A 13,940-nucleotide genomic window follows, 5' to 3' on the forward strand; every position below is an offset into this window, starting at 1 on the left:
CCACACGAGCAGAAGAGACAATAACAACATCGTGCGATACATTCGACAGACTGATTCCACATGCATTCGCCATCCAGCCGACAAGTCGTTTTTCAACCACTTACTGGCATGGCACTGGATGGTGAACCCGCTTAATTCTCCCTGACCACTAGTCACCCTTCATTATATTATGTCCAACTAGTCAGCTGGTTGACAGATCGGAGGGACATTCCGCTATTTAGTTATCTGACCCGACTAGTACTGTGTTAACCGCAATTGTGCTTTGAGTGTAATGAGGACAAAACGTGCCGATACGGTTTGCCAATATGTAGCGACTACAAGTCAACCATTTTCTTGACAAAAAGTACAACTCGTTAATATTTTTTTGTAATGCACTACTCATAAGGTTGTTGAAAACTCCTAAACAGCCCACGACCGGCTTCGCCCTTCTTGGGGCTCATCAGGTAGCTGCAGCCCCAGAGTTCCCGTCAACCTTATGTTCTACTTGAAACCAAATTGGAAGCAGTTAGAGAACTAGACTCATTTTTACGCTAATTTGGTCTTAACGGGAAACTCATATGCCCAAATGGCTGTGGTGTCACAAGGCAGTTTGAGGCAAAACGTACATCTAATAGGGTTCGGCTCGTTTTTTAATCATGAAGTACATGAGGGACGGTTTTTGGTCAAACAAAATAACCTCCATAATACATCCATACACTTATGTACATACAGAAACGCCTCATACCGTTCTCGATATAAATCTAGGTGCCCATTGTACTTTGAATATGCTTCGGGCCCGTATGGCAACGCTCAAAAAGCACAAACCTTTTATCATGCAAAATGGTCAGTCAACACGATTGTTGGTATAGCTGGAGAACAAGCGTGAAAGGTGTAAGTAGATGGCGCTCTCGATGGAGTACAAACATACTGGGGTTTCTTTCCAGAGTGTCTGAGTGTTGATGATGAGAGCACGTCGGATGATTGTGGGTGGCTAGCCTCTACCCTTTCTTCTTTTATCTTCCTCATACGCAAGTGCTCTCTTCGAATAAAGTGACCTGGCCAGGCTAAAGTGAAGCACTGATGTTTGAACCTTGGAGGTGATGTCGATACCGATGATGAGGTTTGTGGGCTTCCTGTTTAAATCGATAATCGCAACTTACCTATTACAAACCGGAGATTACTGCGTGAAACAAACCTATCCAATCGCTTTAAGTTATTCCAGCGCACATAAGGTGTGGTCACCTCGAAGGTTATTTACCAGATTATCCGAGTTCAGAAAGCTTTCCAAAATGCTGTTGGGAAGTGTACTGTTCTAAGTGAAGGCTAACGAAACTATGACACCAAACAGCTTCGGCTTGGTGTCACCTCACCAAAAGTAACTCAGTTCATATATGTCCTTCGCCTAAAAGTGACTAAAGATGTTAAGGAAATTTTATTGAACATATTCAAAAGTGAAGGCAGACACAGGTAAGCATAGGCAGCCAACAGGAGTAGAAAACTGAATAGGACAACAAAACACACACCTGGCAATAGCATCGTCTCTCAGTGCTAGCTCCGCTCGACACACACTGAGTTCATCAGCCTGGTCTTGTAGGGCGGCCAAATCACGAGACATCCGGGTGGCCCTGGATTCGGCTTCGGTCGCGCGCAGCCTGGCCTCGTCCAACTGAGTACGAAGTTCTGCAACCACGTTCTCCACTTCATCACGGTAGTTACGCTCCTTCTCGAGTTCACCCAACAATCGCCGTCGTTCGCGTTCCGTTTCACGAAGTCGAGTCTGGAAGGCAAAATAGCAGGCGGGGCAGCCAAAGTACGTACTGATTGAGAGCGACCTCGGCATAATAACGAAAACAACGGGAAGCGCTCAACTATCTCTAAACAACACACACGAATACATGATGATGTAAGGGCAAAACGAGTGCTTGTTGCAAAAAAAATTAACGAAAATCGATCGAGGGGTTTGAATGAACGATCAGCTGTGAGAAATTGCCTTTGGTGGGTTTGAAAGTGGGTGGAAGATGAACAGAAATGTCCCTAATCGGGCTGGAAACAAGCAACCCAGAATACTGGATTTCCACATACAGTGTCGTGCAACAGAAAGAAGCACCCCTTGATATACGTATGTTAGGGATGCAAATTGAGAACGATCTAAGCTCATGCAAATAGGAGAAGAAATCGATGCTGATTGGTCCGAAACAAACGAACGAATTATGGTTATCTGGTTACGGGACAATGATGAACGGGACAGGGATTGTAATACGAATCATAGATCAAACGGTATTTTTGTATAGGTAACGGTATCTACGGTGGTGCGTACAATCCATAGCTCTATGAGAGTCAAAAAACCAACCACAGTAAGAATGTGCGGACATGTGGTTATGACTGACAATGTGGACAGTGTCGTGTGCTTGCTGTGCGACTTATACCGAATGAACTGAGGCGTCTGCAGCTGTGTGCAACCTTCAGACGAACGGCGCACATGAGTCATCACCGTTAACTTTGCAGAGATGCATATAGTCACACACAAATCAGTGGTGGTCAACAAGCCAAGAATACGTGAGTAGTCGAAACAGTTGTGCTGTCCAAATTTGTGTGTGTGACAGTGCTAGGTTGGAGCCAGCGAATTCTGTCAAACATTATATTCATCTTTTACGAGCGCAAGAGAATCAAAACAATTCGTAAACGACCGGTTTCCTGCAAAAATCGTCGGCTCACAACAACTACCACCCAGTCAAACTGATATTCCCAGAAAGCTTGCAGCTGTCAACATCTAATGAAGCCCGGGGTCACAAAACGCCGATGACACGATGAATCATCTCAGACGCACAAGCCATGGGATGGGTGATGCTAAGCCAGATGAATGGTACAATGCACTACTACCGGATGCCTAGGAAAACGGCAAAGGAAATGTCGGCCAGAAAAATTGTTCGACCGCAGAAAGATGCTGTAACAGCAAAATGAGCGACGAAACCTTCATTCCCTCGTTAATCCTAAGTGGAATGATATAGAATTCATCAAGCCAAAAGAGAAAGGACACGGAGCTTACCAGGACTGACAGCATTGAGCATCCTAGAGATAATCCTGTGACATGAGCTTATCATGAACATTATTCATCTACCAACGAGGAGTTTCATCCTAACCTGTGAGAACATCACTGGCGCTTGGTAGTGGAGCCTAGTCGGGTTTCCACTCCCTGTGTACTTCCTTGAAGCACTAGCATTGCCTCAAAAGATAACCTATGAGCAGAGCGCTGAAGGACGGATCCTGTTGCATGGCATGCACCGAGTGGACAAAAAAATCCCTCAGCTGTAGCAACTTCTCTATGCCCAGCTGCCATGCCACCGGAAGGGAGCACGACGGTTGAGATACTGTCAGGTTCCTCAAGCCTAGACAGGGGAGGCATAGGCCGGGTTCGAACCACGGGCCTCCGGTCAGTAAATTCGCGTCATAACCACTGAGCCATCTCACCCCACTGAGGATGATTTCTCCCGAAGCATCCTGAGAAGCTCCCGTCAGAGGGGCTTACCGATCTTATCCGACCGATCAGCTGGGCTAAATAAATAAATAACCTCAGGAGAAGAGTCTAAATTCATCCCGGTTTATTTAGCAGGAAAGACCGGGGAATATAAAAGCTAGCTAGATTAGTTGCTCACACTTATGATAAAGCCATCCTATGGTTATATCTGCACATAAAACGCCCAAATTGTTTAAACTAGCTCAGTAAGCAACAAGCTGCAATGTCAAGGAACAGAATGGTCACTGAAGGATGACGGCATCTGATGATCGTTCAGCTGCAGCACCCCTCCGGGGCTTGGCTGCCATGCCACCTGAAAAGCATGAAGACTGAGATGCTGCCACGATGCTCAAGTCTGGAAAAGAACAGTCGGGGTGCTAAGGTTCGGTTCGAACGGATCTTCCGATGTTGCACACTGACCTCTGAGCAATCTTGTAGGAAAACCTATCAGCAAGTGGATGAAGTTCAGTAGTTCGCCGTGAATGACAACAACACGACCCAAACTGCATCTAAAAAACGGTCCTCTCCTTAAAAGGGCACCGGTTCGTACCTAGCTTATTTCTCGACTAACCTGTTCTTAAGGTGGACCGGAAGTTACACTATCTTTCAGTATCAGTTTCGCAATGAAACGGGCGTTCATGACAAGCTAAGGTGGAACAGTTTGTTTTTTGGTGTCCACGGTCCACGAAATCTGGTCAAAAGAAACTGACAAACTACCAAGAGGTTTGGGAGTACAAGCATGGTATTCAACACCTACTGCAAGATCCTGACGGTAGGAAACCGTTCCCCTTATGAGATTCGCATTTCCACCACGTAGTGAAAACAGGGAGAAAGACAGATAAAAAAAACCTTAGAAACGCACACAAAAATTACCTTCTGAACCCACATCGGTGAATCCAATAGGTGTTTCAACGACGCCAAGGGAGAGGGCAGTGGGTGCTGCATCTGATGTTTCTGAACCCCAGACCAGTCCGTCAGGTCACCTAGACTGGTCGCAACAGAAGGTGCCAATGAACACTGATAAGACAAGTTGTTGTTGGAAGAGCTGAACCGATGGATAGGCAGATCTCCTGGTCTCTGGCGCCGACCGCCGTCAACAGATCCAGCATTTGCTGGGGCGAGAAAACGCCTTTGGAGAGCAGGGGAAGAGGAATCTGGAAGACTGTCGGGTATCTTGTCACAGACAGAGTGGCCAGTATATGAGTCATCATCTAGAGCTTCTTTGAAAGTGACTGCTGTCCTAGAAACCTTTTTTGGTAATATCGGTCCCGGTGGGCGAAAACCTTCGTTGTCGGGTTGGGTCTGCGTTAAAAATAAGGAAAATAAACGGGTTAAAAAAGCTCTGGAAATTCTAGGATAATGAATCTTACTTTCCTTAATATTTTCCTTAGCAAATACGACTAGAATGCATAGACCGGAAGTAGTACACTCACAATCATCATAATAACGCGCAAGTTAATGACATTACTTTAAGAATTGGTTCCGGCGCGAAAGCCGGTAGCTGGTCCTGCACTGCGTTGAAGTAGGTGCTTGCGGTCCAACTACGGCAAAGCGCATCTGAATTTGGCTCGGATTGAACTGACAGGAGTTTACCATCGTGCGAGCCACACCATGACTGACGAACGCCCACGTGGCTGGAGACTGCTTTGATGGGAGTGCTCTGAGAAGCGAGATGGTAATACCAGAAAAACAATCAAAACGGGAACTATGGAAATGAGGGAGTGTCTTAGGTATGCGAAATAAGGACGATAATTGACACGGTGGTGTCTGCAAATGCTATGATTTGATCATTCCCAACGAACAACGTCAATCCACGGTTTACGTGCGAAAACAACTGAACTGTGGTCTATGTATAGCCCATCCAAAAAAAATGTACCCGCGATGAATAGTCGTGTTCACAGCATGTGTATCGAGAGGAACTCTTCCCGGAGGTTCATTTTAGGTATAAAAAAAATAGTCAAAAGTGGTAGCCTCTCGGTGAATATGCCACCAGGCAACAAGAGGAAAGCAGGACGGCTGAGATAATACTAGATTCCCAAAACATAAACAGGAGTAATCACAAAGCCGGGATTGGGTTCGGACCACGGACTTTTCAGTCAGCAGTTTCGAACCCTAACCGCTGAACTATTTCAGCTCTTATGGAGCAAATGGTAGAAAGCTGTACGACGGTGGTGTTACGTACTTAATTGAAATTGTTGTCCGCACATGTCACTTCCATCAGCTGTATGCTAGCTGAACGCTCACAAGACAACAACCACAGACCTTCCGCTAGAAATATAAGGATTAGTTGTAAATTGTGAAATGTGAACTACACATTGTGTAATCGCAACGTCAGACCTGGAGATTGAGTCCTCTCCATGAGTGAATCATTTGGTTCACAATGCGTATACTTGGACTTCGAATTCGAAGACTATCTGTAATACTCATCCTAGCCACAAGTACCGGAACGCTCTCCAACAGTAAAAAACCACGCATGCGTTACTTCTGACACTAGAAGGCTAATCAGCAGCGATAGAATAACTACCGGGGTGCGAATCCTCGTGCTGCTTGGTAACTCTCGGTTCGGTGTTGGCGTCTGAAATAAGACTGAAAACAGGAAGACCGACAACCCAGGTAAAAATACTTCAGCCTGCCGGTATCGGGATCCTAGCGGAAAGGGAGAGAGGAGAAGCTCCGCGAGATGCAAATGAAAGGACAAGTGCCAACAAATGTACCAGAATATGCGATCCCATCGCTTTTACTTGACAGGTTTTCCACGACGAAGTCATTACGGAGGTGGTCCCGCGTCACAATTAGTCATGGCAAGTGATTTTGTTAGGCGGAATCACGCAACGATACCGCTCGCAGTTTGGCGCTGCTACGGCCAAGAGACACGCGATTGGCCAAAAAATCAGGTGGCTTGCCAGTCCAGGATCAAGGCGAGCGCTGATTGGTCGAAAGTCTGGACCCAACAGGCAATCGTGACCCAGTATTCACCGAATACCGGTTTTCAGAACTTCCACAAAGTTGTCGCGGTATACGCTTTATGTACGAAGCGCTGCCCAATTGTTTTCAAACTGGTCTTGGGCGTTCATATATGTTGTGCACCTTTGCTGGTTGCTTCTGACGGAAACGCTAGTCTAAGGTTCAGACCGAGAAATAAACTGAGGAAAATACCGTTACTACAAATTTGCCACACACGAACGACCGAAGATTGCCAGGTCCACCAGTGAATCTTAGTAGAACTCCCACAATACCACGGCATCCCTTAGTGATTTGAAGAACCTTTGGATCTGGGAATGAGTATATACGTAACTTTGAACAAAAAGAATGGGGAGGAAAAAGCGGATTCATCGGTTGCTATGGGTACTATGTGTGTTAAGTAGAGCGGCACAGGTTCCATGCACTCTGGCAGTTTAAGGAGGAAGGAAATAGTTACGCAATAAGAGCGTTAGTTTTAACGAAGGAGGGTCAGTGAGCAGAGATCAGGTGAATAATCTCAATATTCCCCATAATCAAAAAATAGTAACATCAGTGTTGCCACTAATGCTCCACCCACGTACAAACGACAGTTTTCCCAATCCTCGTAAGGGAAACTACTCACACGGTTGCTGAAAGCTCTCCGACAGCTGAAGAATATCAAAAGCGAGGGTTTCCTTTGGGTCCCCCGTGAAAAACAAATACGTATTCAAATGAGTGTATTTGTCGAATTTCTATAAGTATATTCAAAGCCTTAAAATGAAAAGAATAGGAAGGAGTGGGTGAAGGAGGGGACCCGACGCTGGCCTATTGCAAGCGTTATGAAGTGCCTACACCTTCGTAAAGAAACTGACTGCACAAACGTCACTGACATCAATCAGCCGTCATATCGTGCGATATATCCAACCAAGCGCATGGGGGTCAAAGTGACCTGTCTTGAAGGAGGATCGCATTAACACCACGTAAACTCTTCATAATCGTCTTCATTCCTTTCTACCAAGTGTACGTTGTCCGCCTCACGGCTTGTACCACTTCAAAAGAGATAAGGAGAACAATAGTCTCAGCAGGTGGCGTTTCGGCATACGTAGCACATGATTGGGCCATCGCAGCTAATGGAGCAGGATGTTACCCTTGATTGAATTACCCAACGCATAACTAAGTACCTGTAGTGAAAGTTACGCTTTACTGCTATGGCGTTTCGGCGTAGCACATGATTGGGCCATCGCAGCTAATGGAGCAGGATGTTACCCTTGATTGAATTACCCAACGCATAACTAAGTACGTACCTTGAAAGTTACGCTTTACTGCTATTTCCATCAATTCACTTTCATTTGTCATTTCAGCCTATACTGTGCTTATATGTTGAATAAAGCCTATCCTTAGGCGAAGTCTTCTCATTCTACTCAACGGATCAATAATCGATTAACTAAGTCATCGACTCCCACTACAATTTATTCAACATATTATTTCTCATCCATGGAACGCTTTGCTCAACCAGCCAGATTTGACGCGGATCCATACGCTCCTGATGCAACCGACCAATGGACTCACTGGTATCGTACATTCTCCCATTTTTTATCTTGTATTGAGACGCATAATCCGGACAAACTGGAACTTTTGATCAATTATCTTTCTCCTTCTGTCTATAAATCCGTTTCTGAGTGCACCACTTTCAAAGAAGCTGTCGATACTCTTTGTTCAATCTATGCCCCCACCAAAAGCGAAATTTTCGCTCGACACGTTCTTCACACATGCAAACAAGACAATGAGCAAACACTCGATCAGTATGTGCAAAAGTTACGGACGTTAGCTGTTGATTGTAATTATCAAAGTGTGATAGGCGATGTACGTCGTGACGAAGCTATCAGGGACGCATTTATATCGGGCATTCAGTCTACTCAAATCCGCCAGAGGTTGTTGGAGCACCATACGTTGACGCTACGTGAAACCGTAGAAAAATCTAAAGCATTAGAATCGGCATACAAACAGGCATTGTCGTATCAAGTACCCATCTCATCCAACCCTTGCAACGCTGCTCCACAAAGTGGCTTAATTCAAGATACAGCCCAGTCAGAAGATACAATCCTGGTTTCTGCGGTAACTAATAAATGTTTCTTTTGTGGCTATAGCCGACATCCGCGAACAGCCTGTCCCGCCAGAGATGCCATATGCAAGCTGTGTGGTAAAAAGGGTCACTTTCAGTCAGTTTGTCGTTCCAAACAGAAAATCAAGCCACAGACGGCGACTACTCAATCTTTGTTGTCGGCGCTTACTGTTGCGTCTGCTCCCGTATGCCTACAACGAGCGATTAGCCATGTTCATGTTAACGGTGTCCGTCTCCAAGCCCTAGTCGATACTGGTAGTTCTGAGAGTTATATCTCAGCATCAGTCGTCAATAAGTATAGCTGGCGAGTACTTGAATCAAGAAGCAAAATCTCTATGGCTAACACATCTTTTGTGAGTGATACCCTTGGACATTGTCTGGTGCACCTACAGCTAAAAGACTTCGATTACAAAAATGTCAGGCTATCCGTTCTGCCGCATCTATGTGCTGATGTGTTGCTCGGTCACGACTTCCTCAACCTGCACGAGGGATTAGAAATACCATTCGGCGGTTCCCGACCACCTGTTTCCCTTTGCAATTTGACAGCTGCTAAGGTTCCTGAACCGACTTTGTTCCAGAATCTATCACCAATGTGTAAACCTGTCGCGACAAAAACCAGACGTCAGTCTTTTCCTGATCAACTTTTTATTCGCAAGGAAATAAATACCCTGTTGCGTGATGGAGTTATAGAGCCATCAACGTCACCATGGCGCGCTCAAGTCTTGGTCACAACCAACGAGCGTCACAAGAAACGAATGGTGATTGATTATAGTCAAACAATTAACCGTTATACGTATCTGGACGCGTATCCACTCCCACGCATCGATGAAATGATAGAAAAGATCGCTTGTTATGAATTATACAGCACACTCGACCTACGCAGTGCCTATCATCAAATTCCTATCCGCGCCGACGAACGTAAATATACTGCTTTCGAGGCTGATGGCAATTTGTACCAATTTTGTCGGATACCCTTCGGTGTGACGAACGGCGTTGCTTGTTTCCAACGCACAATTAATGAAATCATTGCCAAAGAGAAACTGGCTGACACTTTTGCATATATAGACAATGTCACTATATGTGGTAAGTCTATGGAAGAACATGATGCTAATTTAGCCAAGTTCAAAGAAGTGGCGCGGCGTTTCGGACTCATTTTCAATGAAGCAAAGAGTACAATCTGTACAAGAACTGTACGGTTGTTAGGTTATGAAGTATCTAAAGGTACTATCAAACCAGACCCCGATAGATTGCAACCACTCCGCAATCTTCCGCTACCCAGTAACCAAAAATCCCAACAGCGAGCGATCGGGTTGTTTTCATACTATTCGCACTGGATATCACATTTTTCTGATAAAATTTATCCACTCGTGCACAACCAAATATTTCCTCTACCTGAATCGGTGAAAACGGCGTTTCATGTACTGAAATCGGAACTGGCTAACGCCCTGGTTGTTTCTATCGACTACACACAACCGTTGGTAGTCGAGACAGATGCGTCTGATGTGGCAATCGCAGCCACCCTAAATCAAAACGGAAGACCAGTGGCCTTTTTCTCCAGAACACTGTCTCCATCTGAGCAACGCCATTCCGCTGTTGAAAAGGAGGCGTATGCAGTAGTTGAATCTATACGAAAATGGCGACATTACCTCATTGGTAATCACTTCAAGTTGATAACGGATCAACGATCTGTTGCCTTTATGTATGATACTAACCATAAAGGTAAAGTTAAAAATGATAAGGTACTACGGTGGCGCATCGAACTTTCTCCCTTCAGTTATGATGTCGTTTATCGTCCGGGCAAAGAGAATCAAGCTGCCGACGCACTATCCCGCCAGTTTTGTAGCTCCGTGTCTAATTCTTCCGAACTGCTGACCATACATACCTCGTTATGCCACCCCGGAGTCCGAAGAATGTTTCACTTTGTCAGATCGAAAAATCTCCCATATTCGTTGAACGAAGTTAGGGCCGTTGGCGCACAGTGCAGGGTATGTGCGCAAATAAAACCTCGGTTTCATCGTCATATACAGGGAAAACTAATAAAGGCTACCCGGCCGTTTGAACGCCTGAACATCGACTTTAAAGGACCTTTACCTTCGGTTACTCGTAACAAATATCTGCTAACGATCATAGATGAGTATTCGCGATTCCCATTTGCTTTCGCTTGTCCGGATATGAAAGCATCGACACTCATCAGTTGTTTATGTCAACTGTTTTCAATATTCGGTATGCCAGCCTATATTCACTCGGACCGAGGCCCTTCATTCATGTCCGTCGAACTCAAAGAATTTCTGCATAGCAGGCATATAGCTACCAGCAGAACCACTCCCTATAACCCCCAGGGCAACGGACAAGTGGAACGGCTAAACGGAACGCTTTGGAAAGCTATCACACTCGGTCTAACATCTCGTAATCTCGACGTTGGACATTGGGAACATATGCTCATCGATGCTCTGCATGCCATTCGGTCGTTACTCTGTACGGCTACTAATTCAACGCCACATGAGAGAATGTTTGTTCACGAGCGTCGATCATCGTACGGACCATCTCTGCCTAGCTGGCTAACATCACCAGGTCCTGTCCTTGTGAAGTCGTTTGACCGCACATCAAAATATGACCCAATTGTGGAAGAAGCGACGTTACTAGAATGCAATCCTGAGTATGCCCATATTCGGCTCAAAGACGGTAGGGACCAAACAGTTTCCATCCGTCAACTCGCACCCGCAGGTGGCGATAGGGGATCAGAAAATGTTCAGCTCGAGTCTCAAATGTTATCGGATGATAACAACAGTGAAGGAAATGCTGGAATATTACCAGAGATTCGAAACAGACCGAAAACGAGCATATCAGAAAATGCTCAGAATCTTCTGATGCAACAGCAACGCACTCGTCCCTACAATTTACGTAGCCGCGAAGTCTAGATCAGGTGTTACAAACTTTCTTGCGTCCACGACGAAACGTTATTTCAGTGTTCCATTCAGACCCTCAAAATACTAAAAATTACTTTAACCATTTTCAATTGTTCATCCGCACTACGTTCATTTTCTGTTACCAACAACACATTTCTGTTAGGTTCAACTGACATTTTGCCTGCCGGAGTGAATGTAGTGAAAGTTACGCTTTACTGCTATTTCCATTAATTCACTTTCACTTGTCATTTCAGCCTATACTGTGCTTATATGTTGAATAAAGCCTATCCTTAGGCGAAGTCTTCTCATTCTACTCAACGGATCAATAATCGATTAACTAAGTCATCGACTCCCACTACAGTACCCACTAGCACATTACATCATTCCGAATTCCCTGACAAAGTCGATATCAGCAACGCTTATTAGGCGACCTGTCGCAACTGTACTATAATACAGCCCTTGATATAGCTTGTTACACGCGACCCTTCAGATCCTGTAATATGCCTTTTGACGCCGCGAGTGACGCGAATCAACAAACATGATCCGGGCCTTTAAATTTCGTTCACTGACTATCAGACACCTTCTTCAGAGCTAATACACAGCCTCTAGTAATTCTACTCGACTGCTCCTGTGTAGGCCTGGGCAACCTGGCAATACTTCAGCCCTCGTGCTTCCTTCGGGTGGCATGGCAGTTAAGAACCGAAAAGGTGATCTTACCTGAATTGCAAGAGCCACGTTTAGAGACTGCACCCGTACAAAAACGCAGCCCCCACTGTATCCTGGTATACGCGAACCTTGAGATTTAGTGATATGCCTTTTTGACGCCAAAGTGGTGCAAATTAGCAAACGTGATTCGGGCCTTTGAGATTCCGGCACTGACTTCATCAGACACTTCCGTCAGAGTTAATACAACTACCGAGGTATGCAAAAATTTCCACAATCCCCATTGATTCTCCTTGAATTTTAAGGGATACGCTCGGAGACTGTACGTTCTGAAGCGTGACTTTGTACCTTAAAGGCGCAGGCTCTTGCCAAAAGATGGTATGATGACGGTCAGACTATTCAACAGGGCTTGTGCTTCGCTTTGGTCTTCAAAGATGAAGGCGCACTCCAGACCGACAAGCCCCTCACCAGCAGCAATTTGAACACCGGGGTTTTGAAGACCTTCCAGCGTTAGCCTCATTATTTCATCAATGAAGCTGAACAAAAATGGAGTGGACATCCCTGTCGGACACCACTTTTTGTAATGAAGCTTCTGGAGAGCCCACCATGCGCTCTTATTCGCGCAGAAGTATGTGAATATAGAGACAGAAATATGTTCAAAAGCTGCCGCGGCATAACCTGTTGGGCGAGTGTAGTTAACAGCACAGGCCAGTCAACAGAACTGAACGCAAGTCAAGGCTCGAACAACCGAAGGTGGAGACATGGTCGACGCTGCTCCACTCGGCCTTAATCTCGCTTGAGGTTCACGGACCACGGAGGCCATAAAACGATGGATTAGTAACGCCAAAGGATTTTTTTACGACGGGAGTTGAACTAACTGCTCTGTAGTCACCAATTCGCTGAGAGCACCCATTTTGAAAATGGACACTATTATCGACCCATCCCAGGTATCTGAGATGGTTTCTATCCCCAACCAGACACTGGTTGAGGAATGAACCGTTGTCCTTGAAAAGAACAGCTGGAAGGTCGTCGGGATCAAGAGCAAGATAGCGTCTGATTGGAGATATACACACAGAAACTTTTGGGGCTGAACGAGATCCCATGTTCACAATCCAACTTTCTGTCGAAAGTCAGCACGCACTACATTGGAGAGCCATTCTGGTCTCTGGTAGTTTCGCTGACATGAGGCTTCCGAGGACCAGTCGAACGAACCAAGTGGAACAGCTTGCGGACGTTTTCAAAGCTTCTTGCTCTTTCATTTCCTCCACGATTCGGGGTCATCAAGCTTCACGGTCTGCAAGGACACTCGGTCTTACCTGGAGTCAGATGAGTCAAATTGTGGTTAAGAGGAATCTGCTGCCGGGCCCCCAGCGAAGCCATCATCGTATCAAAGATCCTATGTTTGGATGAGGTTAGCAGGGTTGTACTGCAAAGGGGAGTTCCAACGCTGAGTTACACTGTGTAGATCTGTTCCCGGTGGGTGTTAATATCCTATATAGGACGGTTTTGCAGGTGTACAAGGGGCCGGTTCTGAAAATTCCGTTTGATTTCTGGGTCCATTAACTTTTCAGTGGCTAAGCGAGGTATAACAGAGGTATGAAAAGTGCAATGAAAAGCAGCAGCGCGCAAGTGCATGGTTTGAGTCCACGCTGGTGTTCCAGAAGGAGCGGCAGGCAATGATCGACCCTAGCCACCGTAACTGACGTCGATGTGGTCAACTTGGATTCGGGACTTGCTCGTTGGTGTACACTACGTCGACAGGCGATTTCCACCGTTCCGGATATTCGTAATACAAAGGAACAGTGTGTGATCGGCA

At 45.6% G+C, this 13,940-nt stretch overlaps 1 protein-coding gene across 1 annotated transcript in view; it reads right to left on the minus strand.

The window, feature by feature from the left end:
• T265_15228 (hypothetical protein) overlaps positions 1 to 5,153 on the minus strand; it is a gene marked incomplete at both ends in the record, with an annotated part of 56,617 nt that extends 51,464 nt beyond the window's left edge. Inside the window, 3 exons of the mRNA XM_009177108.1 lie at positions 1,503 to 1,756; positions 4,367 to 4,795; positions 4,962 to 5,153. Coding sequence (XP_009175372.1) covers positions 1,503 to 1,756; positions 4,367 to 4,795; positions 4,962 to 5,153 — 875 coding nt within the window. The remainder of the gene's footprint in view (positions 1 to 1,502; positions 1,757 to 4,366; positions 4,796 to 4,961) is intronic.
• Positions 5,154 to 13,940: the final 8,787 nt, after the last annotated feature.

This window comes from Opisthorchis viverrini (assembly GCF_000715545.1).
Source record: "Opisthorchis viverrini unplaced genomic scaffold opera_v5_389, whole genome shotgun sequence".
Lineage (NCBI taxonomy): Eukaryota > Metazoa > Platyhelminthes > Trematoda > Opisthorchiida > Opisthorchiidae > Opisthorchis > Opisthorchis viverrini.